The sequence below is a fragment of the Penicillium riverlandense genome (assembly GCF_028828495.1).
Source record: "Penicillium riverlandense strain IBT 135883 chromosome Unknown utg000003l_segment0_segment0, whole genome shotgun sequence".
NCBI lineage: Eukaryota > Fungi > Ascomycota > Eurotiomycetes > Eurotiales > Aspergillaceae > Penicillium > Penicillium riverlandense.
Genome location: NW_026643196.1, coordinates 2,539,716 through 2,564,289, shown reverse-complemented (window position 1 = coordinate 2,564,289; position 24,574 = coordinate 2,539,716). Strand labels below are relative to the sequence as shown.

General features: G+C 52.3%; 10 protein-coding genes across 10 annotated transcripts; 5 read left to right on the top strand and 5 right to left on the bottom strand.

Moving 5' to 3' along the window:
• Nucleotides 1-180: 180 nt before the first annotated feature.
• On the bottom strand, nucleotides 181-3,109 carry agdC (putative alpha-glucosidase; the record flags this gene model as incomplete). The annotated part of the gene is made up of 6 exons (XM_057196119.1): nucleotides 181-1,120; nucleotides 1,171-1,279; nucleotides 1,324-1,887; nucleotides 1,938-2,181; nucleotides 2,230-2,840; nucleotides 2,890-3,109. 6 exons carry the CDS (start codon nucleotides 3,107-3,109, stop codon nucleotides 181-183), a joined length of 2,688 nt encoding a protein of 895 aa, XP_057053515.1.
• A 727-nt stretch (nucleotides 3,110-3,836) lies between these two features.
• N7474_004703 (F1F0 ATP synthase subunit g) lies at nucleotides 3,837-4,664 on the top strand (the record flags this gene model as incomplete). Its single annotated transcript, XM_057196118.1, has 3 exons — nucleotides 3,837-4,080; nucleotides 4,269-4,357; nucleotides 4,512-4,664. 3 exons carry the CDS (start codon nucleotides 3,837-3,839, stop codon nucleotides 4,662-4,664), a joined length of 486 nt encoding a protein of 161 aa, XP_057053514.1.
• A 479-nt stretch (nucleotides 4,665-5,143) lies between these two features.
• Nucleotides 5,144-7,321, top strand: rok1 (RNA-dependent ATPase ROK1; the record flags this gene model as incomplete). The annotated part of the gene is made up of 1 exon (XM_057196117.1): nucleotides 5,144-7,321. One exon carries the CDS (start codon nucleotides 5,144-5,146, stop codon nucleotides 7,319-7,321), a length of 2,178 nt encoding a protein of 725 aa, XP_057053513.1.
• A 128-nt stretch (nucleotides 7,322-7,449) lies between these two features.
• N7474_004701 (uncharacterized protein) lies at nucleotides 7,450-8,188 on the bottom strand (the record flags this gene model as incomplete). Its single annotated transcript, XM_057196116.1, has 2 exons — nucleotides 7,450-7,917; nucleotides 7,988-8,188. 2 exons carry the CDS (start codon nucleotides 8,186-8,188, stop codon nucleotides 7,450-7,452), a joined length of 669 nt encoding a protein of 222 aa, XP_057053512.1.
• A 473-nt stretch (nucleotides 8,189-8,661) lies between these two features.
• Nucleotides 8,662-9,824, bottom strand: N7474_004700 (S-adenosylmethionine-dependent methyltransferase; the record flags this gene model as incomplete). Its single annotated transcript, XM_057196115.1, has 3 exons — nucleotides 8,662-9,410; nucleotides 9,467-9,727; nucleotides 9,791-9,824. 3 exons carry the CDS (start codon nucleotides 9,822-9,824, stop codon nucleotides 8,662-8,664), a joined length of 1,044 nt encoding a protein of 347 aa, XP_057053511.1.
• A 280-nt stretch (nucleotides 9,825-10,104) lies between these two features.
• N7474_004699 (ESCRT-I subunit protein VPS28) lies at nucleotides 10,105-10,960 on the bottom strand (the record flags this gene model as incomplete). Its single annotated transcript, XM_057196114.1, has 3 exons — nucleotides 10,105-10,509; nucleotides 10,572-10,808; nucleotides 10,868-10,960. 3 exons carry the CDS (start codon nucleotides 10,958-10,960, stop codon nucleotides 10,105-10,107), a joined length of 735 nt encoding a protein of 244 aa, XP_057053510.1.
• A 286-nt stretch (nucleotides 10,961-11,246) lies between these two features.
• Nucleotides 11,247-13,568, top strand: N7474_004698 (mRNA-binding ribosome synthesis protein NOC2; the record flags this gene model as incomplete). Its single annotated transcript, XM_057196113.1, has 1 exon — nucleotides 11,247-13,568. The coding sequence occupies one exon, from the start codon at nucleotides 11,247-11,249 to the stop codon at nucleotides 13,566-13,568; it is 2,322 nt and encodes a 773-aa protein (XP_057053509.1).
• Nucleotides 13,569-15,680: 2,112 nt separating this feature from the next.
• Nucleotides 15,681-16,607, top strand: N7474_004697 (fungal specific transcription factor domain-containing protein; the record flags this gene model as incomplete). Its single annotated transcript, XM_057196112.1, has 2 exons — nucleotides 15,681-15,842; nucleotides 15,906-16,607. 2 exons carry the CDS (start codon nucleotides 15,681-15,683, stop codon nucleotides 16,605-16,607), a joined length of 864 nt encoding a protein of 287 aa, XP_057053508.1.
• Nucleotides 16,608-19,527: 2,920 nt separating this feature from the next.
• Nucleotides 19,528-21,732, bottom strand: N7474_004696 (uncharacterized protein; the record flags this gene model as incomplete). The annotated part of the gene is made up of 3 exons (XM_057196111.1): nucleotides 19,528-21,384; nucleotides 21,442-21,650; nucleotides 21,708-21,732. The coding sequence occupies 3 exons, from the start codon at nucleotides 21,730-21,732 to the stop codon at nucleotides 19,528-19,530; spliced, it is 2,091 nt and encodes a 696-aa protein (XP_057053507.1).
• Nucleotides 21,733-22,720: 988 nt separating this feature from the next.
• N7474_004695 (uncharacterized protein) lies at nucleotides 22,721-24,538 on the top strand (the record flags this gene model as incomplete). Its single annotated transcript, XM_057196110.1, has 1 exon — nucleotides 22,721-24,538. One exon carries the CDS (start codon nucleotides 22,721-22,723, stop codon nucleotides 24,536-24,538), a length of 1,818 nt encoding a protein of 605 aa, XP_057053506.1.
• Between the last annotated feature and the right edge of the window lie 36 nt (nucleotides 24,539-24,574).

Below are 24,574 nucleotides of genomic sequence, written 5' to 3'. Positions count from 1 at the left end.
TATCAAATAATAGTGTGAATATTTTAGAATCTGCCTCCATGCTAGTTAACCGATGATTCACACCATTGATCATCAATAGGGAATGCAAATCAGATGTAATGCGCAAATAACAACTATCGAAATATTAGAAACAAAACTTTCCCCTTTGATAAAACCCAGCTCAACGCATCGCGACCTCGTTTAGAGATGCACCTCGGACGGCCCAGTAAGTTTAATATTCGTCTTCTTGGTCACACTATTCCGAGGGGCGTTGTACTCGACGTCGCTCCGAGAACTGTGAGGCTTGCTAGTCTGGCCCAACAGCGTCACAGACTCAACGGCCACGTCGGGGTTGTATTCAAACTGGCCCCGGATGCTCAGTTTACCGCCGGTGTAGTAGAACTGGACCTCCAGCGTGCGGGACGGGTTGAGTGACTCGCCATCGTCCATGTACAGCTCCCCGGAAGCGGTGCCGTCAAGACCAGGCGCAATGACAATCTCCAGGCCTTGGCGACGCAGCTTGGTTGTCGTCATGGCACTCTCCCTGCGCAGGGGGATGATGCTTCCGCCGCGGATGTGGATGGGAATGTCAGTGAGGCCGATGTTGGACAGGCTGATGTTTGCGCCGTGGCCGCGTAGGGCTTTTCCGGTGAACCAGTCGTAGAACAAATCATCTGGGAAGTAGGCGTCGACAGAAGTGCTATTCTCTTCGGTCACGGGGGAGATCATAAGCGAATTGCCGTAGAAGAATTGCCTCTCGTTTGTGAAGACGTTACGGTCCTTCGGGTAGAGGTAGAACAGTGGCTGCAGGAATGGTTCGCCCGTCATGGTCTGCGTGTGGAACGAGGTGTACAGATAATCGAGTAGACGGTACCGGATATCAATCACCTTCCGGGCCGCATCTGCCACAGTGGGCCACTGATAAAACTCCTGAGGGACGTTGCCGTAGTTGTTGTGGTTTCGGAAGAACGGATAGAATCCGCCAAGCATGGCCCATCGAGCACAGAGCTGCTCGGTCGTGTCATCACCGAATCCGCACACGTCGGAACCGATCATGGGAATCTGGAAGATGGAAGCAAAGGCCAACATCTCTGCAATCGACACACGGTACTTGTCCCACGTACTGAGGTTGTCACCAAGCCTAGACGCACATTAGCTCTGAAGATGACTTCTAGTCATGTAAACACTTACCAGTGGCCGACATGGGCTCCAGCTCCAGCAAAGGTGCTACGTGTGATGACAAGAGGTCGCACAGATGGTCTCCGCTGCTGCATAGCGTCGCGGGAAGCCACGCTCATCACTGAAACAGTTTAGAACGACTCGGATGGGAGGGAGACTGCTTACTGGTGCCATAGAGGTTATGCGTGTCATACTCGACGTATCCTTCACCGGCATGGACAATGTCCGTGTCAATGGTCAGGTTGCTGAGAGACCCGGCAGCATTCGCAATCTGATAAGGGGGATCAATGAGTTCCCGGTTGGGCAAGCCAGTCTTCTTTCCTTTTCCAGACTGAGCTCGCTTCGAATGCATCTTCTTTCCAGATGGCTTCGAAGAGGATGACGATGAGGGCTGGAAATCTGGCGGGAAGCCAGGCAACGGATAAGGAGGGGAGCGAACTGGTGGCGGCGTCGGAGGCAAGTTATCATACACAGCGAATGCGGCAGGATCGGTGCACGGCCATGGGCAGAAATTGGAAGCTTCGTTCATGTCAATCCATAGCCCATCAATGTTGACACCATGCTTGGGGCTGAAAAAATCGTTGAACTCCCCATTCCAGTAGTCCTGAGTGTCCGGGTTAAACCAGTCTGGGAAGACAGCCAGGCCGGGCCAGACAGCGCCTTGGTAGAGCGTGTCATTGCGGTGAAGGAAGATGTCCTGCTCCATTCCTCGGAGGAAAGCAGTATTGTCTGTTCCACCGGTCAGCATGAATATGCCATCTGGTACAAGGTTAACTTACTGCTATCGCTCACGGCCGGATCGACCATGACAATGTAGTGCTGATCGTGATGATGCAAGTAAGACACCAGTTCACGCATCTTGTGAAGCGGGAAGCGTTGAGGGTCCAGAGTAAACACCTTCCGGCCATCCATGTAGTCGATGTCCGTCCACATGGTCTCCAGCGGGATCGCGGCCTGGCTGTAGTTCAGCACGACCTCAGCAACGGCATAGACGTCCCGATATCCGTATCTGCACTGGTGGAACTAGACGCCGTTAGTTTCGATCACAAAATCTCAAGAGAGAAAACGCACCCCAAATGTCCAGTAGCTCTGCATCGCAGGAGTGCCAGCAATCTCAGAGTACTGCATGCTGACATCCTTCGGGGTGGGACCCGCCATGAAGTAAAAATCAAAGACACCACCCAGGGTGTTGTACTCCAGGTACTGTCTGCCCTCGTCGGTCTGGTCGATCTTGATGTCCATGCCGTTGGAGTTCAACAGGAAGACACCGTGGGTGCCCGCCTCGCCACGGTGGTCCACATAGATCGGGTGGTTGCCATACAGGTTAGTGTCGGATGGAATCCCATAGGCATCCCGACTCCACAAAGTACGCGTGTAGTTAGTGGTTGGCAGATGCAGAGAATCAGTATGCTCCCCGAGCCCGTACAGATTGGGTTCATTGGTGAGCCAGGTGCGCAGGTTCAGGTACTGAGACTGGAAGACGAGATTGGAACCCGAGGTGTCGAACAGCACTTCCTCTTCACGGACAACTTGAAAAGAGAAGGGATCTTCCTGGTACTCAAATCGGAGAGCTGCCTTCTTGGGATTGACACCAGAGTCCGAGCTGGGACGTGGGAACACCGATTCCGGCACTTGGTAGACCTGCTCGTCGGCGTCGTAGACCATGACATGCAGGCGGTCATCTGTGCAACCCGATCAGCGGCTGGGTCCATTTCGATTCGGGCTACATACCGGTTTGGTACTCCACGAGGAGCTTCAGGTTCTTGAGGTCAGAGCCATATGAGTTGCAGGGTTTACCCGCGAGGGTCAAGTCTGCCGTCAGGGATTGGCCGTGTTTCTGGACGTTTGACGCACGGTAGCCAGGGCATTGAGTTGCAGACGGGTCATCGTCACGGGCGCCCAGCACCGCAGCGCCAACCAGGGGAGCCAGGAAGAGCAGCGATGGTTTCATGTTGAGCGTTCACAGTGTCACTGGGCAGTGGTATGGTGGAGTGCTCGGGGGAAGAGCGTGAAGAAGGAAGGGGTGTAGAAGGGCAATTATGAAGAGTTGCGGGGGGTGAACCTGGGGCAAGCAAGCAAGCAGCTCCAGGTGAATGGTTGCACTTGCCGTACCTGCCGAGCGGTACTTTCGGCTGCAGCAAGATCTTGGCCGGTTGATACTTGGCAGATGCGGAGAACGGGTAATTGTCGGGGGTGCTGGGACTAGCTAACAGTTATGCCGATTTAGTCCCACGAATAGAAATGCAGGACTCTTTCAATTATAATGTCACTCCATGATGCGACCTCGAGCTATGCCATTGCGCGACAGGGATTGGCAGTCCCAGCAAACAATCGTTCTTGGCACTGACGATGGAGGGGATGCACGTACCATGGAGAAGCTATAGACACATCCGTCTGGCATCGCATCGACAATACCTATCCTTCTTGGTGGTATATTCATTCTACATTGATCTCTCGTCTCTCCTTGTTTACGGGTCGTATAGATTGTTTACCCAAGTACCTGGATGTGTATCACGTGACCCGATCCGTTCCCTGAAGTTCCCGAACGAAGCAGATTCTGGCCCTTGCGACGACATCTTCTGTGAACCATTGGACTTGCCTGTCCGACTACCAGCGGCTGCCCCGGGGCCTTCTTTTGCTTGCTGTCTTCATATCCACTCCTTCTTCCCACTCTCACCATGCCCGCCCGTGCCCTGCTGCTGCGGCAGTCGCAGCTCCTGGCCCGGAGGACCGCCGTTAGACACGCCTCGTCCACCTCCGAGGCCGCCTCCAAGGCCAGCCAGACGGCCTCCTCAGCGGCTTCCAAGGCCCAGGAGGGTCTGTCCAAGGTCACTGCCGCTGCCGGCCCTGCCGTCTCCAATGCTGCGTCTGCCCTGCGGAAGGTCGGTGGGCCAGTCGGCAAGGTCGTCTCTTTCGTTGACTGTAAGGATATTCGCTGTCCCCAATTCCCCACGCTGGCTCTGTGCTCTGTCAGTAAAGGAGCGGGACGCCCATTGGATTCATACCTGTGGCCGTCGACCTCCCTCCTCGCTGTCTTCGAAAAGAAAAAAAAAATTCACTTTTGCATTATTTTCAACATGTGCATCGCTGACCCTGCATCTACCATCCAGCCATGATTCCCCCTACGGTTTACTACTCACGAGTCGGCATGGCACTCGCCCGCCTGGTCTTCCGTGGCCAGAACATGACGCCTCCGTATGTCCATTCACCCTGTCCATTGGGTCCTCCAAGAGTATCACACTAACATCAAAACCTTCCAGCAACCTGGCCACCTTCCAGTCGTACTTTCAGCCCTTGATCAACGCTACCCGCAACCCTGCCAACCTTAAGAACCTCAACCTGCCCTCCCCCAGGGCCTGCTGGCTCGCGTGCGCAATGCCAACAAGAAGGAGATCGCCCTGGCCGGTGTCACCGCCGCAGAGGTCATTGGTTTCTTCACTGTCGGCGAGATGGTCGGTCGCATGAACATTGTCGGATACCGGGGCGAGCCTGTGCACGAACACTAGATGGAGAAAACCCCAACGGTTCCCTTTTTTTCTTTTGTCCTCTCTCTCTATCTTTGACTCTTGTGTACTCTGTATGATAGACGATGGAATATAAACTGTTGTCTGAGATAGAATCTTTGGTCTGCGATTGGTTCGCTTTGAATGAAATTTGTTCGCATGTTTGCTTTGCATGTCTTTCTTGTACATGATCGGTAAACACTTGCACTCTCTCTCCCACACTTTCACCATGAATCCTGAGTGGGTGGCACTCCTAAGCATCATAACGCTCTGCACTGTAGCCATTTTCCATGTCCCCGTCAGCCCGATGCCTCTCTCTCTCACCTATGTCGTGCTGTGGATTCTCGGCGAAGTGTTTTCGAAATGGTGAAGATGCGGCACTCCGATTGGCCTGTGCGACACGAAATTCTGCCGCTTTTTTTCCTCCGTCGCAGTTGAACTAACTTTCTCTCTCTCGTTTTCATTCTCACACGCACAAGAAGATGGACGCCTTCAGGCTGTTGACTCGGTCAACAAAGTTGAAACCTGCCGCGACATCTGCATCGACCTCTGCCTCTGCTCGTCTGCCCTCAACAGGCAAGACGGCGAACCCGCAGCTCTTCCGGACGGCGGAGGCCGACCAGCTCGAGCATAACAAGAAGCGAAAGAGGGAAATCGCTGTGGAGGAGGAAGATGAGGATGATACCGCGAATTTGGATTTCTTCCAGTCATCCAAGCGCCCTGCCGCAACCACGACGGTAGCCACATCGACTGCGCCCGAACGCGATGCCGAACAAGATGATGAATCCGACGACGATGTCATGGACGACGTGCAACGGCGCACGATTCTCAATTCCCACAAAATCAAGGTGACAGATCTACGTGATCTGGAGGAGATCCAAACGCAGCCGGTGCCGACCAAAGAGTCCAAGAAGAAAAAGAAGAAGCAAAAGAAAGAGGAAACGCCTGCTTTGAGCAAGAAAGAACAGAAGCGCGCCCGGCGCCTTTACCCGCAACCGCTGCTTTCCTTCAGGGAGCTGCGTTCACAATACAGGATCTCTCGACGGCTCGCGGAGAATGTGGCCGAACAAGGGTTTACGGTGCCGACGGAGGTGCAGTTGGGAAGTCTGCCTCTGTTGCTGGGAGAGTCCTCGGCAACGACTGGTCTCAGCGATGATTCTTCTGAGCCAGATCTGTTGGTTGTGGCGCCGACGGGAAGTGGAAAGACGCTGTCATTCTTGATCCCCGTGATCAATAAAATTGTGAGACACCACCACTCCCAACCCGATGAGCATGGTATTTTGTCGATGGTTGTTGCGCCCACCAAGGAGCTGGCCAGCCAGATTGTCAACGAGGGAAGGAAACTCGTTGCTGGCACGGGAGTCAAAATCACGTTGATGAGGAAGGGCATGCGAGTAGTCGAGCGCGATGATGAGGGTGACACGAATGCCCTGGACGAAGATAGCGAGGGGTCTTCTGAGCCAGAGGAGGATGACCATGCGAAACAGCGCGGGAGTAATGCCCCGGTTACCAAGAGCGATATCCTCGTCACCACGCCGCTGATGCTGGTCAATTCTCTATCCGCCAACCGTACGAAGACCATGGCAAGCTTGCCACTCGTGCGGAACCTGGTGCTGGACGAAGCAGATGTCCTACTGGACCCGCTGTTCCGCGAGCAGACTCTCGATATCTGGCGCTCATGCTCGCATCCCGACCTCCGAGTGAGTCTCTGGTCTGCCACCATGGGCTCGAACGTCGAAGACCTCAGCCGGTCGACCATCAAAGAGCGACAAGAAGAGCTCGGACACAAACCCCTCAAGCAACATCCTCTCGTCCGCCTCGTGGTGGGACTGAAGGACTCTGCAATCCCCAACATTGACCACCGACTCGTCTACGCCGCAACCGAGCAGGGCAAGCTACTCGGACTCCGGCAACTCCTCCACCCAACCGCGGCGTCTGCATCAGACGTCCGTCTCCGACCTCCCTTCCTCATCTTCACACAAACGATTCCCCGCGCCGTCGCCCTACACTCCGAACTGAAATACGACATCCCCGCCGAAGCAGGCGGGTCCTCTCGAATCGCCGTCCTGCACTCTGACCTCTCCGACAGCCAGCGGTCCGACATCATGCGCGATTTCCGCAAAGGCGAGATCTGGATCCTGGTCACGACGGACCTGCTCGCGCGCGGCGTCGACTTCCGCGGCATCAACGGGGTGGTCAACTACGACATTCCCAACTCGGCCGCTGTCTACGTGCACCGCGTGGGACGAACGGGTCGCGCCGGACGCGAGGGCGGCATTGCCGTTACGTTCTACACCAAGGAAGATATTCCCTACGTGAAGAGCATCGCCAACATCATCGATGTCAGCGAGAAGCTGCGCGGGAAAGAGGGCGGCAAGTCTATTCAACAGTGGCTGCTCGATGCACTGCCGGATCTGAGCAAGAACAGTAAAAAGGACCTCAAGAGACATGGCGTCGAGGCTCGCCGGGCTTCTAGACATGGAGGCAAGGGGGATGATGATAAGAAGGGCCAGCGGGGTGCGAGGATCAGCACGAAGAGCGGCTTTGAGCGACGTATGGAGAATCGCAAGAAGGGCGCTATTGCGGCGAGCCGTAGTCGGAAAGCGGCTGCGGAGACGGCGGAGGAGAATGATAGTAGCTGGGAGGGTTTGGAGGATTAACTGATCTGTTATTATGTACTGTACAGGGTAACTATGTATCATGAACAAACAATAAACACATATCCATCATGCCATTCATAACTGCATAAATCCGTCCATTCATCCAGCCATATACACATCCAACGTTATCATGACTGCTTCTGCTCAGGCGGTTTCTCCTCCTCCACCACCCTCCTCACCAACTCAACCGGCACAAACGCACTGTCCAACCTCCCCTGCTCCTCAAGCACAGCCGCCAACTCATCCCCATCGCGATCAAAATATAGCGCCCAAACGCCTTCACCCTCGTCCTCTTCTTCCACGGCGACAAACTTCCGTTTCTCTTCGAGGGTGATCACCTTCTCGTCATCCGTCCAGTCCCACGGTCCAACGAGGTGCGCGACGCTCTGCGACCGATTCCCGTACTTCAGCTCGTGTGTTTTCTCATCCACATACACCCAGTTCAGTAGTGGTGGGTTGTCGGAGACATGGGTCGGCAGCCCGAGTCCACGGTCGAGGTGTTTTGTTTCTTCGAGTTCGGGGTATTCGATGTAGAAGGATATGGCTGTGAAGGCGGGGCGGGTGCGTCTTGAGGGATCAGGGTTGTCGAGGTAGACCTGGTCAATAGCAAACGGGGTGGTCAGTCAGTCAGTCAGGCAATACAATTAGGCTGGGAATGCCACTCACCTTCTCATTGCGGACGACAACGACCTTCCCTTGTATCTCGCGATCATCGTCCGTGTCGCCATCAGTCCGGGCCTCGATGTTGAACTTCACCATGCGCCGCGCTTCTTCCTTGCGCTGGTTCGATTTGCGCTGCTCGCTGACCCCGAATGCGACGCCGGTGACGGTGGGGATGGAGGCGATGCTTAAGAGGCCGATCACCATATTGCGGGTAGTGAGTGAGTCGGATGTGCTGTTCGTGGTGAATGACTTTTCTGCGACGGGTTATGTCTCCTGTCAGAGAAGTGGGTCAAGGTAAGAAAAGATATCGTTAGAATGTGGCGGTTAGTTAATCTAATTCCAACTTTATATTCGCGCGACGTCATCGGGTATCATCAGGTGACTGTCTACAGATCTGGGGTTACAGACGGCAATTAATGTTTCTTGCTTGAATATCAGATTTATAATTGGTCGCTATAGTATCTAAGGCGTAATGCGATAGTGCTGGGACATACTGCAGACCGTGGGTTTTCGAAGTAAAGCAGAATGATTGACGTCAGGTGACTGCTGATCCGGGGTTAATGGTCGTCGATCTTTGAATGATAATGGCAACGGTTGTATTTCTATCTATTCTAGCATGCCTCTTCGTCTATCGTGTATGTATCGTCTAGTCATTAACTCGTCATGTCGGCAAAAGATCAAACCTTCTCACTCCACCCCCACACTGACCACCAACACTTCACAGCCACCGCACCGCCATCCGCGCTCTCCCAGTCGTCATAGCCAACCTCAGTACCCTCCTCCACAACCGCCAATCCAAGGTCCGCCATGCGCCGCCGGAACTCCTGCACCTGAGGCAGATACGCATCGCGCAGGGGCATCTCCGCCACGACGCGCGCGTCCAGCCCACGGCTCAGCCAGGGACCGATCGTGTCGACCAGCCACTTCGGGTGGCTTGGTGAGTAGAGCGGGTCTGCGGCGAGAATCACATCGAATCGTTCCTCTGGCGTGGGGAGCGGGTCCGGCGTGACTGACCAGTCCAGCACACCCGTTGTCACGTCTGCACTGGTCTTGGTCAGGAGCTCGACGTTCAACGCGGCGTTGTGTGCGAGGTTCGGCACGATCTCAGGGAGGTCCGTCAGATGGACGGTGGCGGACTTGCCGCGCAGGGCGGCAAAGGATAGTCCCACGAGTCCTGTGCCGGACCCGAGCTCTAGAGCCCGGAGGGGTTTGTGCTCCGTCCTCAGCGAGGGGTCGGTCGATGTCGTGGGCACGAGTTGCGGGGGTGACTCGAGGAGGTTGTGCAGTCGGCGCGAGAGGAGGTAGGAGGACACCCAGGTCTTCATGCCGAGATTGTCAGCCGTGAGGGATGGTTCGTGCAGCGTCAGGGTGTAATCTTCGCCCGAGGACGTGGGAATGCTGAAGATGCGGGACATGGCAGGCATTGCTAGACAGGTACGGTCAGCAACGAAAGTCACCCACTAACCAAGGACCCAATCTAACCTGTTCGGCCAGACCGCTCGCTGAGTCGAGCGGCGGCGGCATCCCACACGGCTTCCCGGAGTTCCTCGGTGTCCAGCCATGCCAGCGAACTGGAGATGATGGACGTGAGGTACTGAGTCACCCCGGCCGGCTGCACCGCCGGACCTTTAGGCGTGTCGGTGGCATTGAGTGCGAATGACCTTGGTTGCAGGGTCAATAACGCCAGCGCCTTGATCAGGTCGGTCCCGGACGGCTTCTGGTAGGTCTGCGGGAGATCCAGCACTGTGTTTGTTGGCTACTTATCAGCGACATGATCATAACTATGGGGTGTAGACTGGGACTGACCGTGGAGAGGCTCATCCTCTGTGACAGAGATCATGGTGACCACGGCTGTGGGATTGACCAGACCGGGCTGGTACAATTGAGGGAGAAAACCTCGACGCCGCCACGGAGGAAAAAAAGAAAAAGCCCAATTAGGAAAGGCGCCGGCCATGGTTCCGTTGATGGTGGCCTCAGGCATCAACAATCAATACATCTCCAGTGTGGCTGGCTTCAATCATGCAAATTCTATTGATGGTATAATAAACGATAAATGAATATAGAGCAACAAAATCAATACCCAAACACCAGCCCAATGCAATCATCATCAACTGAACCGCTTAGTTCAATGTCGCCTTGAAGCCCTGATACGCCTGCTCGATATCAAAAGACAGTTCCCGCGCCTGCTCCTCACTCAACTCCTCCGTCGCCCGCATCTGATTCAGCGCAATAAGCCACTGAATAATCTTCCCGCGATTCTCAAACTCCCCGTCTGTCACTTTATTCACCGACTGGATCACCTCCGACAGCAACGGATGCAGCGCATCCTTCGACACCATGTTCAGCTTCAGCGCATCGAGGAAGGTGATGAAGTTCTCGGTCGCTGCGAGAATGAGACTGCCCGAGGCACCGGCGCCGGGTCCGGCAGCTGTACTGCCGCTGGGCACGGCGGCGCTGTGGGAGGCTTGCTCGACTGTTGCAGGGAGGCCGATGCGGAGGCGTTCTGTTGCTCGGGGACATTCCAACTAGACACAACAATCATCTCCATCAGCCGTGTTCTGGATGTAGGGTAGACAAGTTCACTCACCCCCCACGTTCGCTTGAAGGTTTCCAGATCCCCAAACTCCCGGGCCACAGACTCGTCACCCAGACTGGATTTGTATTGTTTTAACAGGCGTGTGCACGTCTCGGTGTACTCTGCCTCCGTCACCACGTCTTTGATGTATGCCTTCTCGAGTCCATCCAGTGTGACGATGATGCTGTAGATCTCGGCCAGTGACTCGTATAGGTCACGCTCCGCGGCGCTGGAAGTCAGTTTGACCTCCTAGGGACGAATACTCATTAGCATCATACAATTGGTTGATTCTGTGACTGCAGGCGTACTTCATCTAGGTTGATCGAGGCCGAGCGTGCGGGGTTCGGGGTGTAGCTGTAAGGCGTCGGGGCGTAGGATAGCGGGCGCTGTTGGGAGTACATGCTGGACTGATGGTCGTAAATGTCGTTACTCGTAAATCGTGGAAGCAAGAGGAGCAACGGGTGTGTCTAATGTGTCTAACGAAGTGTCAAGCAGGAAGAAGCGATGCGGAGGCAGACAGATAGGGATTATGCCACCGCCTTCTTCTTCGGACAGTGGGCGGTCGGGAAGGCGGTCATTGTGGTTCCTAAATTTTTTTTTTCTGGGCCGGCAACAAGCAATACACTCCCCAGTACACAGCACTCGTTCAACTGCAGGCCCCCTGTAGACGAGTCCGACACCGTCGCCATGGCCGGAGGTATGAAAAAGTCGACGAAGAAATTCGAGAAGAAGCACCTCAAGGATACTCTCGAGCGACGCAAGGCTGCCGCGAAAATCAAGCAGCGGCACCAGCAGAATGACAAGCGAAAGGCACAGAATGCCAGCCGGCGCGCAGAGGCTGAAGATGCGGATGAGCCAAGCCCCGAGGAAGCGAAAAAGCAGAATGCTTTTGCGGAAATGAATGTCGACGACTTCTTCGCGGGCGGATTTGACATTCCCGAAGATGCCAAAAAGGCGAGCAAGAAGAACGTTACTCCTAAGATCGGCAAGCGGAAACGTTCGGAGGATCAGACAGAACAAGAGGGCGAGGAGTCAGGGTCTGAGGCTGGCGAGGACAATGCTACGCAGAGCGATGAAGAGGACGATGGCAACGCGTTCGATGCGCACAAGGACCAGCTCGAGGCATTGAAGGACAAGGACCCCGAGTTCTACAAGTACCTGAAAGAGAACGATGCGGAATTGCTCGACTTCGCGGACCACGGTGACCTGGCAGAAGTTGATGAGCTGAGCGAGGGCGAATCAGCGGAAGAGGAGGGTCCCGCTAAGAAGAAGAAGAAGAAGGTCCGCCAGGAAGAGGAGGAAGAGAAAGAAGAAGACAACACCCTTACCATCGTGATGATTAAGAAGTGGCAGAAGTTGATGGAGGAGCAGCACTCGATCCGGGCCATGCGTCAGGTGGTGCTTGCATTCCGTGCCGCAGCCTACGTCAACGAGGTCGAGGCCCAGGATCAGAAATACTCCATTTCCGACCCCAATGTGTACCATCAGGTTCTTATCACGGCGCTCAATGTTGTCCCGAAGGTTCTGGCACACCATCTCCCCATTAAGGAGACGGCCTCGGGCAGGATCAAGGTGTCATTGGACTCGAAGAAATTCAAGACACTCACGCCCCTGATCAAATCGCACACCTCTTCGGTCCACCAGCTCCTCACCAACCTGTCTGACCCCTCAACCCTCAAGCTAACCCTCTCATCGATTGAGCCCATGCTCCCGTACCTGCTGCAGTTCCGCAAACTGCTGAAGGTGCTGATCAAGACTGTTGTCGGGATCTGGGCCGATGTGTCCATCGCGGACGCCACTCGTATCACTGCTTTTCTACTCCTCCGCCGTCTCATGGTTCTGGGCGACCCGGGTATCAAGGAGACGGTGCTGAAGGCTACCTACGAGGGTGTGGTCAAGGGCAGTCGCAATACAACCGTGCACACCCTGGCGGGCGTCAACCTGATGAAGAACTCAGCGGCTGAGATCTGGGGTATCGACCAAAATGTCTCCTACACGACGGGCTTCACTTTCATCCGGCAGTTGGCCATGCACCTGCGCAGCAGCATTACCAACACGAGCAAGGATTCGTACAAAACCATCTACAACTGGCAATACGTGCATTCGCTGGACTTCTGGTCTCGCGTGCTGGCGCAGCACTGTGACGGGCTGGTCGAAGCACAGTCCGGCAAGCAGTCGGCTCTGCGCCCTCTCATCTACCCCGTCGTGCAAATCACGCTGGGCGCGATGCGCCTGATCCCAACAGCGCAGTATTTCCCTCTTCGCTTCCAACTCACGCGTGCCCTACTCCGCGTTTCTCGTGCCACGGGCACATACATCCCGCTGGCATCATCACTCCTGGAGGTGCTCACCTCCGCCGAGATGCGCAAGCCGCCCAAGACCAGCACTCTCCGGCCACTGGATTTCAACACCGCCATCCGCGCTCCGAAATCCTACCTGCGTTCGCGCATCTACCAAGATGGAGTGGGTGAACAAGTAGCCGAGCTCCTGTCGGAGTTCTTCGTCTTGTGGTCCAAGCACATCGCCTTTCCCGAGCTGTCGGTCCCCGTCGTTGTCGCGCTCAAGCGCTGGCTGAAGCAGGTCTCGAACCGCGCCTCCGGCAACAAGAACTCAAAGATCAACCAGATGATTCTGCTCCTTGTCCAAAAAATCGAGGCCAATTCTCGCTGGATTGAGGAGCGCCGTCTCAATGTCTCCTACGCCCCGCGCCAACGTGCTGAGGTTGAGTCTTTCCTCAAGGATGTTGACTGGGAGTCTACGCCTCTCGGCGCGTTTGTCAAAACGCAGCGCAAGCTGAGAGAAGAGCGTGCCGCTATCGTTGAGGAGGGTCGTCGGGAGGAAGAGAAGCGCCGTGCTGAGGATAAGAAGGGTGGCAATGGCGACGATTTCATGGATGGCGTTGCTAGTAGCGATGAGGGTAGCGACGAAGACGAGGAAGAGTTGGAGAGCGAGGAAGAGGCAGAGCTTGAGGATGATGATGAGGACGAGCTGGAGATGGAGGATGACTAGATTCATGTCTACTGTGTATATTTCTTTGTTATGGCATATCGGGTACATTCGGACGAATAGGCCGAGTTATCAAAAGAGTTATCTATTTTGTATGTGCGCGAGATTATCCTTATTCAAGCGTTACACGCCAACGCTAAGTGATGGTAGACGGATCACCGAAAGTGGCTACATTTGATGCCAGATACAGTGTTCTTTTGACCAAAGTCTTTTAATATTGCCCATTTACATGCTACAACCGAGCCCACTTGTACATCGCCTAGTCTAAGACCGACGAGAACACTTCGATTTCTGACGAATGATGGGCCGTGGAAATTGAGTATTCAAATTTGATAGTGTAGTTCACGTCGCATGAGAACTCATATTCGCTAAATATTGTTTCGCAAAAAGCACCGCAATAGGCTTTGTCACAAAGCTCGCAAAGCGGTCATATGTCTTTGTCTGATCTCACTTACTTTGTTGCGTATACAGCTGAGGCCGAAAACAGATTCTCTTACATACACGACTTTCTGTTCCTTAACCGAACCGAACCACCTTCTTTCCTTGTTCGAGCGCTTAGTTGGCTAGTCAGTAATTACCCATTGATCATTTTGTATAAATTGCTCACTCTCATCCGTCACAGTAACATCCTTATTAGCATCGAAGTCCACATCCTCCGAAAGCTGCCAGGACCTAGTGGAATAAGTCTCGTAAGGTTCAATCCTGATAGTCTTTCCAGTGAAATTCTTTTTGGTCTCTCCAGGGCAAAGTAAAGTGCAAGCTTCATCCGTATTTTTTTCATCCTTGAGTGTCAACTTCACATCGGAGTCTTTGGACACCGTGATATTGTCATTGACAAATCTTGCTGCATGTATGGTGGAATTAATATTTCTTCCCGGTAAAGTAGAGTATACGAGGGCTCGACGAGGATGTGGAAAGTAGAGTCTTCTCATAGTTGCTGCTAAGTTTGTTACGGAGTTCATGTCTTCGATACATTGTTATATATTGCGGCTGAATAACGTCATAGTGTGATATCAACAGTCCCGTGATCAATACCCTTATCCGGTTTGGTATCCATGGGTTCGCTAGATCGCAAGCTATGGTTCAATAAAAGGCGCACCATACTCTTACAGTAGACATGAATCATGTAATGTGGTATGGAAAAGGATGGTCAAAGAAGACAGTGACAAAAGGGTAAAAGCCGGTCGAGAGAAGTCACGTGATAATAGGGCAACCACCGTGAAGCAGAGAACATACAAAAGGACATTTGTTTATAACTCCATTGATAAAGCTTCCTAAAAGAAAGATACTCCTACGCACGAAGGAAAACAATTACTCTTACTTCGTTCGTTTTAGGTATGAAGGTTGTATTTTAGTATACCAAAATGACCAGACTGTAAATGGTCGTATATCATCCATATCTTGATACACCCGGCGCTCAACACGCCATCATGGTACCGACGATTGGTCATCAACCACGATAAATGGCCTCACCGGAATGTCTCCGAATGTAACTAGCCCCTCCGTAGCGCGGGATTATTCAAGTTTGCACCGCAGGTAGCAGAAGATACCGACTGCTGGTTGGATAGCTTCGAACCACCCTGCAACCCAACACAGGTAGACGGGAAGGAAGCATTGCGGCATTTATTTTAGGTTTCTTCCACAATGATGGACACGTCTACACAATTGGCTGTTGCGCATTGCAGGTTTTTATGGCATGATCTTCCAATGAGTACCCAACAGATATGCTGCTGGGCTCTACCCATGGTCGGGCTGTGCGAATCAGTGAGCGTTTTGGCAATTTGCTATTACGTGACCTACGAAGGTGAAAATATCCACGCGGGCCCCTTAAAATAGTTCCCCTAAAGACGGTCCCCCGTTCCCGATACTTTTTTCTCCATCCGGATACATTGCAAGATCCACGGCTACTACAAACCACATTCTCTTCCTTATATTCTTACTACCCGAAGGATATATTTTTACAAAGAGGAAATGTCAAGCAAACTCCCCATTCCACGCCTACAACGCGAAAGGCGTGACAGTGGCGGGCGACGTACGAGCCGGGCTTGCGACACTTGCAGAGATCGTAAAACCAAATGCGATGGCAACAGGCCTGTCTGCTCCCAGTGTCATTCCATGGGCCTATCCCACTGTGTTTATTCGGAGGCAAAATTCGTCCGACAGCAAAAAGAACTCGAATCGGTGCGAAGGAAAGTCGAGCGTTATGAGGAACTGCTTCGTAGTATTTCCACAGACCTCGAAGGGCCTATCGCAAATCGTGTTGCAAATGCTCTCAAGGTGCGTTAGAATTCTGGATCGCGCAATTATAATATTATCAGCAAACTAATGCAAATGTAACAGGACCCGTTCGCCGGCAGCACAAAGCACCGAAGTAAAACTTCTAGCGCCTCCTCCTCCTCCTCGTCATTCGGTTCCCTAGACGAGAACGAAGTCGTCAGTGAAGATATAAATCGGGATGAAAAGAGCCGAGCGACTGGGTATATTGGAAAGAATTCTGAGGTTGTGTGGATGCAGCGCTTGGAATCTGAGGCTATGAGGCAGGCTGCCAACAAATTCCGTCCGAGTCGGAAGTCACATCGGCTTCCGACCGACGATTCCATCGCATCTGTGAACTATCATCTTGATCATCGGAGCCTCTCTGACCAAGACGTGTCCAATCCTTTTGTTTTACCTCCAAAAGGATTAGTAGATCGATTATTCCAGGTCTATCTGGATAAAGTACAAACTTCCTTGCCATTCATTCGCCAGGACCTATTTCATCATCAGTATCATCGTTGTTACGCCAGTAACAAAAACCCCGGTAGGAAATGGTTGGCCATCTTCAATCTGATCCTCGCCATCGGTTGTGCGTTTTCTCGGCTTTCCCAGCAGGATATACACCCTAATGGCAATGAGGACATATTCTTTTCACGGGCTAGATCGCTCAGCCTTTCACAAAACGTTCTTTACGATCATGATGATTTGCAGCAAGTTCAAGCCGAAGCGCTGATGGCATTCTTCTTGCTGGTTGTCTCGCAGATAAATAGGTATGACACTATCTGAGTGGGTCTTAAAAGACGCTCGTCCATCTGGTGTGGTCCCATATGTACCGGTCAATTTGTTAATATTCCTCCTAGGTCATGGAAGATGATCGGCATTGCTTCACGATCGGGCATCACTTTAGGACTTAATCTCCAGAAAAAGAATGACGGACTCGATGTGAAAGCAGGTGAAGCTCGAAATCAGTTATGGTGGTCAATTTTCCGCTTAGAACATCTTCTCTCTGTCATGACTGGGAGGGTTTCTTGCCTTGGGGATGCTTCTAGCTCTGCGCCTCCGCCGCTAGCCCTTGATTATCTGGCACACGCAGGATATAATCTCCATCAGCCAATCAGTGCGCCATCGGCTCCGATTAGTGCCTTGCAATGGTCTATACACCTGGATAGAGAGCAAATGGAATCCCAAAGCAATTTGTTAAAGTCTTTCCCGCCGAGTCCATCTCTATACTTTTTCTACATGGTAGACTTGTCTATGATTGCCCATGCCATCAGCAATGGAATATATGCGTCCGACATCTCTCGGATAGGTTGGAGTCGGGTCGAAAGCCGCATAGCTCTCTACGGCAAGAAGATGGATCATTGGGTGTTAAGTTTACACCCTTCCTTCCGCTTCGAAGACAGTCACAGTAATCAACTACCGGGGAGTAGATCAGCCTTTCAGGTGTCACTAGCCTTGTGTTATTATAGTGCCAGGATTATACTCAATCGACCTTGCCTTAAACGGCCCGGAAGTGGAAAGAAGAGTATCACAAGGCTTACTCGTTCACGGTTTAGTAGTACTTCTGCTCTAAGCTGTCTCCAAGCTTCCTTAGGTATCATGAAACTACTGCCAGACCAGACGGATCTCGCTTGGTGCTATGGAATCCTACAGTGGTGGGATTTTGTACACGTTCTCACGCAGGCCACTGTGATTTTACTCCTCGATGTTTCTATCGGTCCAGTGGCAACAGTCGATCCAGTGGCAACGAGGTCAGAGGAAGCTGCAGTGGCTGCTGAATCAGCCAAGGAAGTTTTGAACGGAGTGAAAAAAGGACTTCTCTGGTTGAATTGTTTAGGAAATACTTCGGAGGCAGCTCGACGGTCTTTCCGATTTTGCAATGCCTGTATCCGCCACATGGCCGCAAATAAAGATCTCGATCTAAGCGGCATTCCATCGCCGGCCACCTCTTCTTCAACTTCTCCAGATTCACAAGAAAGAAACGAGGCGGTACCTCAGCAAGAAATAGAAGACGTCCCTGCTACAGGACCTTCAGAGCCAGCGGAGTCTCCTCTTTCATATGAAGGTGAAAGAAGTGACGACCTACTATTTCAAGATCCGCAGGGTGTGCAACCTCCTATGGGCACCCTACAAAATCCTTTCCCGTTGTACGACACTGATATCGATATGTCGGACTACATTTCGTTCCCGGCCGACGCAGAGGTCGAAGAGATGTTGCTATCCATGATGAGATCGAATGAATAATGTCAAGGGTTGGACTCCAGTTCCTGTCAATTATTAGTTAGTTACGCCCGTAAATTGTTGGGCATTCCCAGTTTGTTTCTAATCAAAAATTTATTCATTCGTGATTTGCATTTTCATCATGGGACGTGGACCTGCTAGATTTGACACGTAATTTATTTCCTTCTTACAAGATGTCGTTCAGAATTAGGGCAAAATAACCGCTAGACCAAATGGCACCATACATCCTTAGACTGTACCGGCATTACCTAATGATAAACCTTTACGCGAAACCGGTTTACACCCCTGCCCACCTTCCCAGCAGGCAACACCCATTTCCCCCGGGGTAAGATGGTTCCTTGCAATGTGTTCATTGAGTGGTCGAATTTAACCATTCTGGCCATCGGGTGAAAGTCTAACATGTGATGTAGATAAAAGTCCCGCAAATGGGCATTTTGCTCCATAACACGTTACCGAGCAGACTTTTTGGACCAGCCGTTCGCGACAAGGGCTGTTCTGATGCTGGAGATTGTATTTGGGGTTTAGAATTCATCCCAGAGGATGATAGGCATCTCATTCAGGTAGACCGGGCTCTTCAAATAGGCGGCCGCAGGGCTTTTATCATCGGCTGCGTCATAGTCCCGTTATATTCGAGATTGGGGTGCGTATATTTAAATATTATCGCAAATTCTGCGAATGTTGATGACCAAAGGTTGTTGTATTCGGCTTCTTCGGCCGCCTAAGACGTGGTGAAGTGGCCCTCTATCATATCACGGAAGAGGGGGGAACTTCGAAGCAGAGAGCCTCAGAGCCTCAGAGCCGTGTCGTTTTTGGACTAATGTTGGATACGAAAACCTTGGAAGGCAAGCACGATGATGGATTAGGAACTGCCTCGGATGGGGAAGGAGGGGCAGTGTTGTGTGTATAGCAGTTTCGTGTAGAATACAGTATTCGAGGTCTTACACTCGTATGGAGTTATTTTCCTGGAATTAAGTAGTAAGAGTGTGGAGATAGTTAAAATACCAACTATTGTGGGCATGTCAGCATGCTGGATCCATGAAGTCTGGAGCGCAATAAACTGCTTTTGATTTTTGACATTTTTGGGTGCTGTGTGCTCAATTCGCTTACCATGGATTTTGTCCTATAAAATAGATAGTTAGATTATCCTTAGAGTGTCATATTTCATATTTCATCTTTCTTTTGATTTTGGCCACATTCTGAAATTGCCATTCTGGTGGCCGATCAACAGACCCTGGCAGGACTTGAGCTATTTTCCAAATAAGCGGCGCCAAGGAAAACATTGGATTTCGAGATGCTTGATAACTGGACTACCCATGCTCACGGTGTCTATTTTCTGTTATGGTATGGCATGCCTGGTGAATTCGGGCGTAATAGGCAGACTTGTTAAAAAGAACCGTTCATTTCTTAAATCTGCGCGAGATTATCATTATCATTACGCATATGGGTATATGTAAACAGAGAAAGACTAGACCGATCCCACTGGCATCCGATTTATTTCCCGGGCGTGCGACCTTTGTTTCCTAATCGCTGCATCTTCTTCCTCTGCCCATGCCAACGACTCATTAGGCAGCATAATGGCCTTATCAATAGCAACAGGCAGACCACGATGCCTTCCCCGGAGAGCCACAGCCGCCAGGATAAGTTTGCTAATAGGATGCCACGCGCCACAGAACGAGAAGTTCTGGCCTGGATAACCAACGCTCACGCCGACACAGCCGTACGCCGAGACAACTTCAAAAATAATGTTGAAGGTCGCAAAGGCCACGGGTTGCGCATCGTAGTGGTCCGACTCGGCCAGAGCGATGAATAGCACGGCCAGTGCGATCCACCAGATGTCATGGCTGAGCTGGGAACGTAGCTGCTGGTGCACGAAGTAGCCGCGCGAAGACTCGGAGAATCCTGGTCGGCCCATGCGGTGCCGGATGAGGTCCATAATCAAATTTGACTTCCGCGTGGTTTGGGTTTCGGGGGAGGCTTCCTCTTCGTATGCGTAGATGCCCAGCGAGCGCTCTTCATAGACGTTTGTGTTGCGGATTGTGACTAGGACCGGGTACGCGGAGACATACATCATCAGCACGTAGAGAACTAGCAGTCCTTGACGCAGGTCGGCGATGCTCACGACGTAGAAGCCGCCAGCGCGCACTGCTAGGGCCTGGAACAGCCCGTCCAGTACGCGGTATTCCGCGGGAAGAGCTTGGATGGACTTGTTGCCAATTGACATCAGCTCAAACGCGGCCCAGTCGATGCCGTTCAGAATGATGATCGTGCCCAGAAGGTACCAGGTATGCCGAGCAGGGAATAGATTGGTGTACACTCTGCGCGGATGATCCAAGATGAAATCGAGGGTGACTCGCCATGACTGCCACGCTGGCCGATTGGGCAGCATATTCCTCATGGTCCAGATGATGAAGCGCAGGAAGCACGGGTAGAGCGTGTTGCCGGCCAGAATCAACATGCCTAGCGTCACCAGCGGATACGCGTTCAGTTGAAGAGCAGTCATGTTAGCATCTAAAAGGGACATGCCGCTGTTGACAAATGCGGACACGGCGAAGAAAGCACCCGTCCAGAAAGGCGCTAGCCCATTCGTCCGAGTCAGGCCCGGGTGGTTGAGTGACAGCCAACCTCCCATGCCCGTTATGCCGAGAAAGAGAAACATGAAAAGGTAGATCGGTACGATCCACGACAGAAACGAGACTGCCTTGTACTCGACTCCGCCTAGGGACTCGCGCTCGGCTGAGGTCAAGCCGTGGAACTGGGAGTTGCGCGAAATCAGGCTTTTGGAAGCGAGGTATTTTTGGTTTCCTCGCAGGATGCCCTTCAATCCAGACTGCGAGTTATCTCGGCACAGAGCAACCTTTGGAGTTGTATCGTGGGGGTGGTTTTTCCGATCAGGCCGGGCTCCCACGCCGGCCATTGGGAAAACTCGGTGCTGATGGTGATCGTGATCGTTGCGCGACTTGATTCCGCTCACGGCGACCTGATCATCGTCTACACATTGGATCTGGTCGTCAGTTTCCACTGGCAATGGCTGTACTATCACGCTTGTCTCTGCATTGGGCTTGGATGACTTGAAAGTTTCAAAGCCATTGCCGCCCGGAATTTCTGTACTCTCGGGTGATGTTTCACAACCCCTCACCTCAAGAGCAGACGCACGGCGAGAAGCACGTTCTTTCTCGCGCTCATCAGAGATGCCCTTGAACTTGGCATCAAAGGCCCGCTTGCGTACCATAAGAACAGCGCTAGAGACGAGAACCGCAGATCCAAGAAGGAGTAGCACGAACACAATGACTTGTTGGAAGCTATTAAGCGTGGAAAGGTTTATCTGAAAGAAATCTGTAAGTAATCGGCCCAGTGCTATTCGAACAAGTCGCACACGTACCGTGTTCATGCCGGCTCCGGTCATGGCACTGACACACAAGAACAATGAGTCCACATAGGTGACGCTGAGCCATGGCGTCGACATTAAATAGAATATGGTGCTGGCGATTAGGCAGGTGGAAATGAAGTAGACATAGTGTAGTGTCAAAAAGTTGAATGGCGGCAGCACGGCCATCACGGCGCGTCCAACGGGCGCCCTCCACTTCCGGGCTGCATGTGCATTAGCATAACCGTTATAGTCAGTCATCGCAGGGACATCGGACTTACGAATCAGTAACGCTTGGATTTTCATCGTGACGCCACGACCCGTCGAAATCAATTAAAGTAATTCGGTAACGGGTCGTGTCGGAGAATTTTCGATCATGTCGGTTTTCAGAACCAGACAGCGCACAACGCTAACGGCCCCAGGGGTCGAGAACAATGACCAAGCTGATACCAGCGCCCATTATTTGACCCAGTGTTGAGGAGCATGAAGTGCACAGGGGCAACACGGAGGTTGTCTGTCTCAAAAAAAAAAAACCCCCATTTCGGCTCCGGGACCAAGGGTCCCGCACGGATAAGATCACACACTAAAAAAAAACACGACAACAAGGCGCCTTGGGGAAACTAGTTAGTGAACTAGGCAAATTTAAGGCGGATCCATCTGAACAAAGATTTCGCCCAAATGGGGTGACCAGCCTAGCCCCGAAGCTTAACGGTCGACCGTTTGGGCTTGGCAGCTCAAAGAGGCGAGTACAATGTGTAGTGGTGCCATTCGCAGGGTATTTCTTATAACAGAGACACTGTATTTAGTCAATACTTCGAGTTTTATTCATCTAGTTATAGATGCATCGTTATGACAACCGACCACGTTGATCAGCAGCTCAAGCGTTTTTCAGCCTCGGGCGCGGATGCACAGTCAAAAGGAATCCGTTCAGAATCGGCAAGCATAGTTTTCTAGTAATGAGACCATTGAACGGCTTTCTATTAAATTTGCGAGTTTTTGGCACCGGGAAATCAATTGACGGCCATCATTGGGTGCGCTCGTGGTCACCGATTAGATAGACGCCAACGTGGTTACCGGAAATGGACCAGGTTCTGGATTCAGCTTAGTTCCCCCTCTTCCGTCATTCCTGGCCAACTTCCCAGGTTTCGTCGGGAATCGTTCGCAGCATTATCTCGTCTTTAATTCATCATAATTATCTTTCTCTCATGTCCACCCCTATCAGTTCTGACAGCACGGCTACAATCGATCCCATGGGAATTGACGTCACTCATTTGATAACCTCGCTCGCCCAAACATGATGGTCGCATTACCTCTGTGGGCTCGGAAATTCCACTTGACGAGATCTCGTCTGAACGCTCTGGTGGGACTGTGTGGCCTGCTTTTCATCGTCAGTGGCCTCTACCTCTACAGATTTAGAGAGCCTGCTCCGATAGAATTTGAATTTCACCATCATTCTGCCCCTGTTCATCCCATCGACCACTTGATCAACGCGGCCAGCGAGCAATGGCGCATCCTCCTTCGTCAAGAAACCAAATCGCTTCCGAATGCCACCGAGCAATACCGTCGTCGCCGCGGTCGCCACCCTCCACCGGGCTTTGCGGAATGGTACGCGTTTGCGAAAGACAAGGACGCGCTAATAATCGAGGAGCTCTTCGATCAGATCTACCACGATCTCAGCCCATATTGGGGGACGGAGCCGCAGGAGTTACGGCGACAAGCCAGTGGTTTCGAACCCCGTATCATAGTGCGGAATCAGAAGGTTCTGCCCATGGGAGGCACCCCGGTCGGATGGATGGAGGCATGGCTTAGTCTCTTGCGAACTGTTGAGCAGTATCTTCCTGACCTGGATATGCCTCTGAACGGGATGGATGAGCCTCGTGTGATCGTCCCGTGGGAGAACCTTGCCCAGCACGTTGAGAAAGACCACTCAGCCCGGCGATTCCTCGACCCAGGGCAAGTGGTGTCGGAATATATGGCCCTTCCTGACCCGGCCAAGGACAAACCGGAATCATATGACCCCGGGTTTACAAATGGAGGTGGAAAACCTTACTGGTATTTGGCACGAGTCGCTTGCCCTCCTGACAGCCCTTCACGTAACAGTGATATTGCAAAGGTGGACTTCGCCAATCCGCCGCCGGAGCTCTACAATTATATTCGTCTGTCGCAAGATGGATATATCAAGAACTGGACCCTTTCCAAGGACCCTTGCATCCGGCCTGAGTTCCAGGCTTTGCATGGCTCCTTTGTGGCCCCGACTTCTGTTGCGACGACACATCAGCTCTTTCCTCTTTTTGGTGGATCTAAACTCCCAATCAACAACGGTATCCTCATCCCCCCTGCAGTTTATTGGGGCGATTCCGAGTTGTTTACCGGGGGGAAGGGTAATCATGGAGGCAACTGGGACGACAAGCAGGACATCTTCTTCTGGCGCGGTCTAGCATCAGGGGGACGGAATACTGAAGAAACGTGGACCAGGTTTCAAAGACACCGTTTTCTTTCAATGCTCAATGCGACATCGGTCGGGACTGCCCTGAACAGCAGTGAACACTCCTTCGTCAATTTCAGGCTTCCTGATTTTGAATACTACCATCTGGAATCAGGCCGCAGCGGCGAGCTTTCTACCTTACTTGCCAACCATGCCGACGCCCGCGCCACTGGGTTGGCATGCTCTCCCGTGACCGGAAACCCTCACTGTCCATATACCGATCCGTTTTTCGAAATCACGCCAATGGTACCCATGAAGTCCAACTATCAGAACAAGTACCTTCCAGATATCGACGGCAACTCGTTTAGCGGGCGCTATCGGGCTTTTCTCCTATCGACATCCCTTCCTATCAAGTCCACAATATATAACGAATGGCACGATTCGCGCCTAATCCCGTGGGCTCATTTTATCCCCATGGACACGACGTTCATGGATTTTTATGGTATCATGGATTATCTTCTCACACACGATATCGCGGCGAAGGCAATCGCGATGAATGGCAAACGTTGGGCCGAGGCTGTCCTCCGGAAGGAAGATATGGAAGTGTATATGTACCGGTTACTCCTGGAGTACGCGCGAATTTGTGACGATCGCCGGGAATTTCTCGGATATGCTGATTATATTTGATAAAACCGTGTATGATAAATAAGACTGGTGATGATT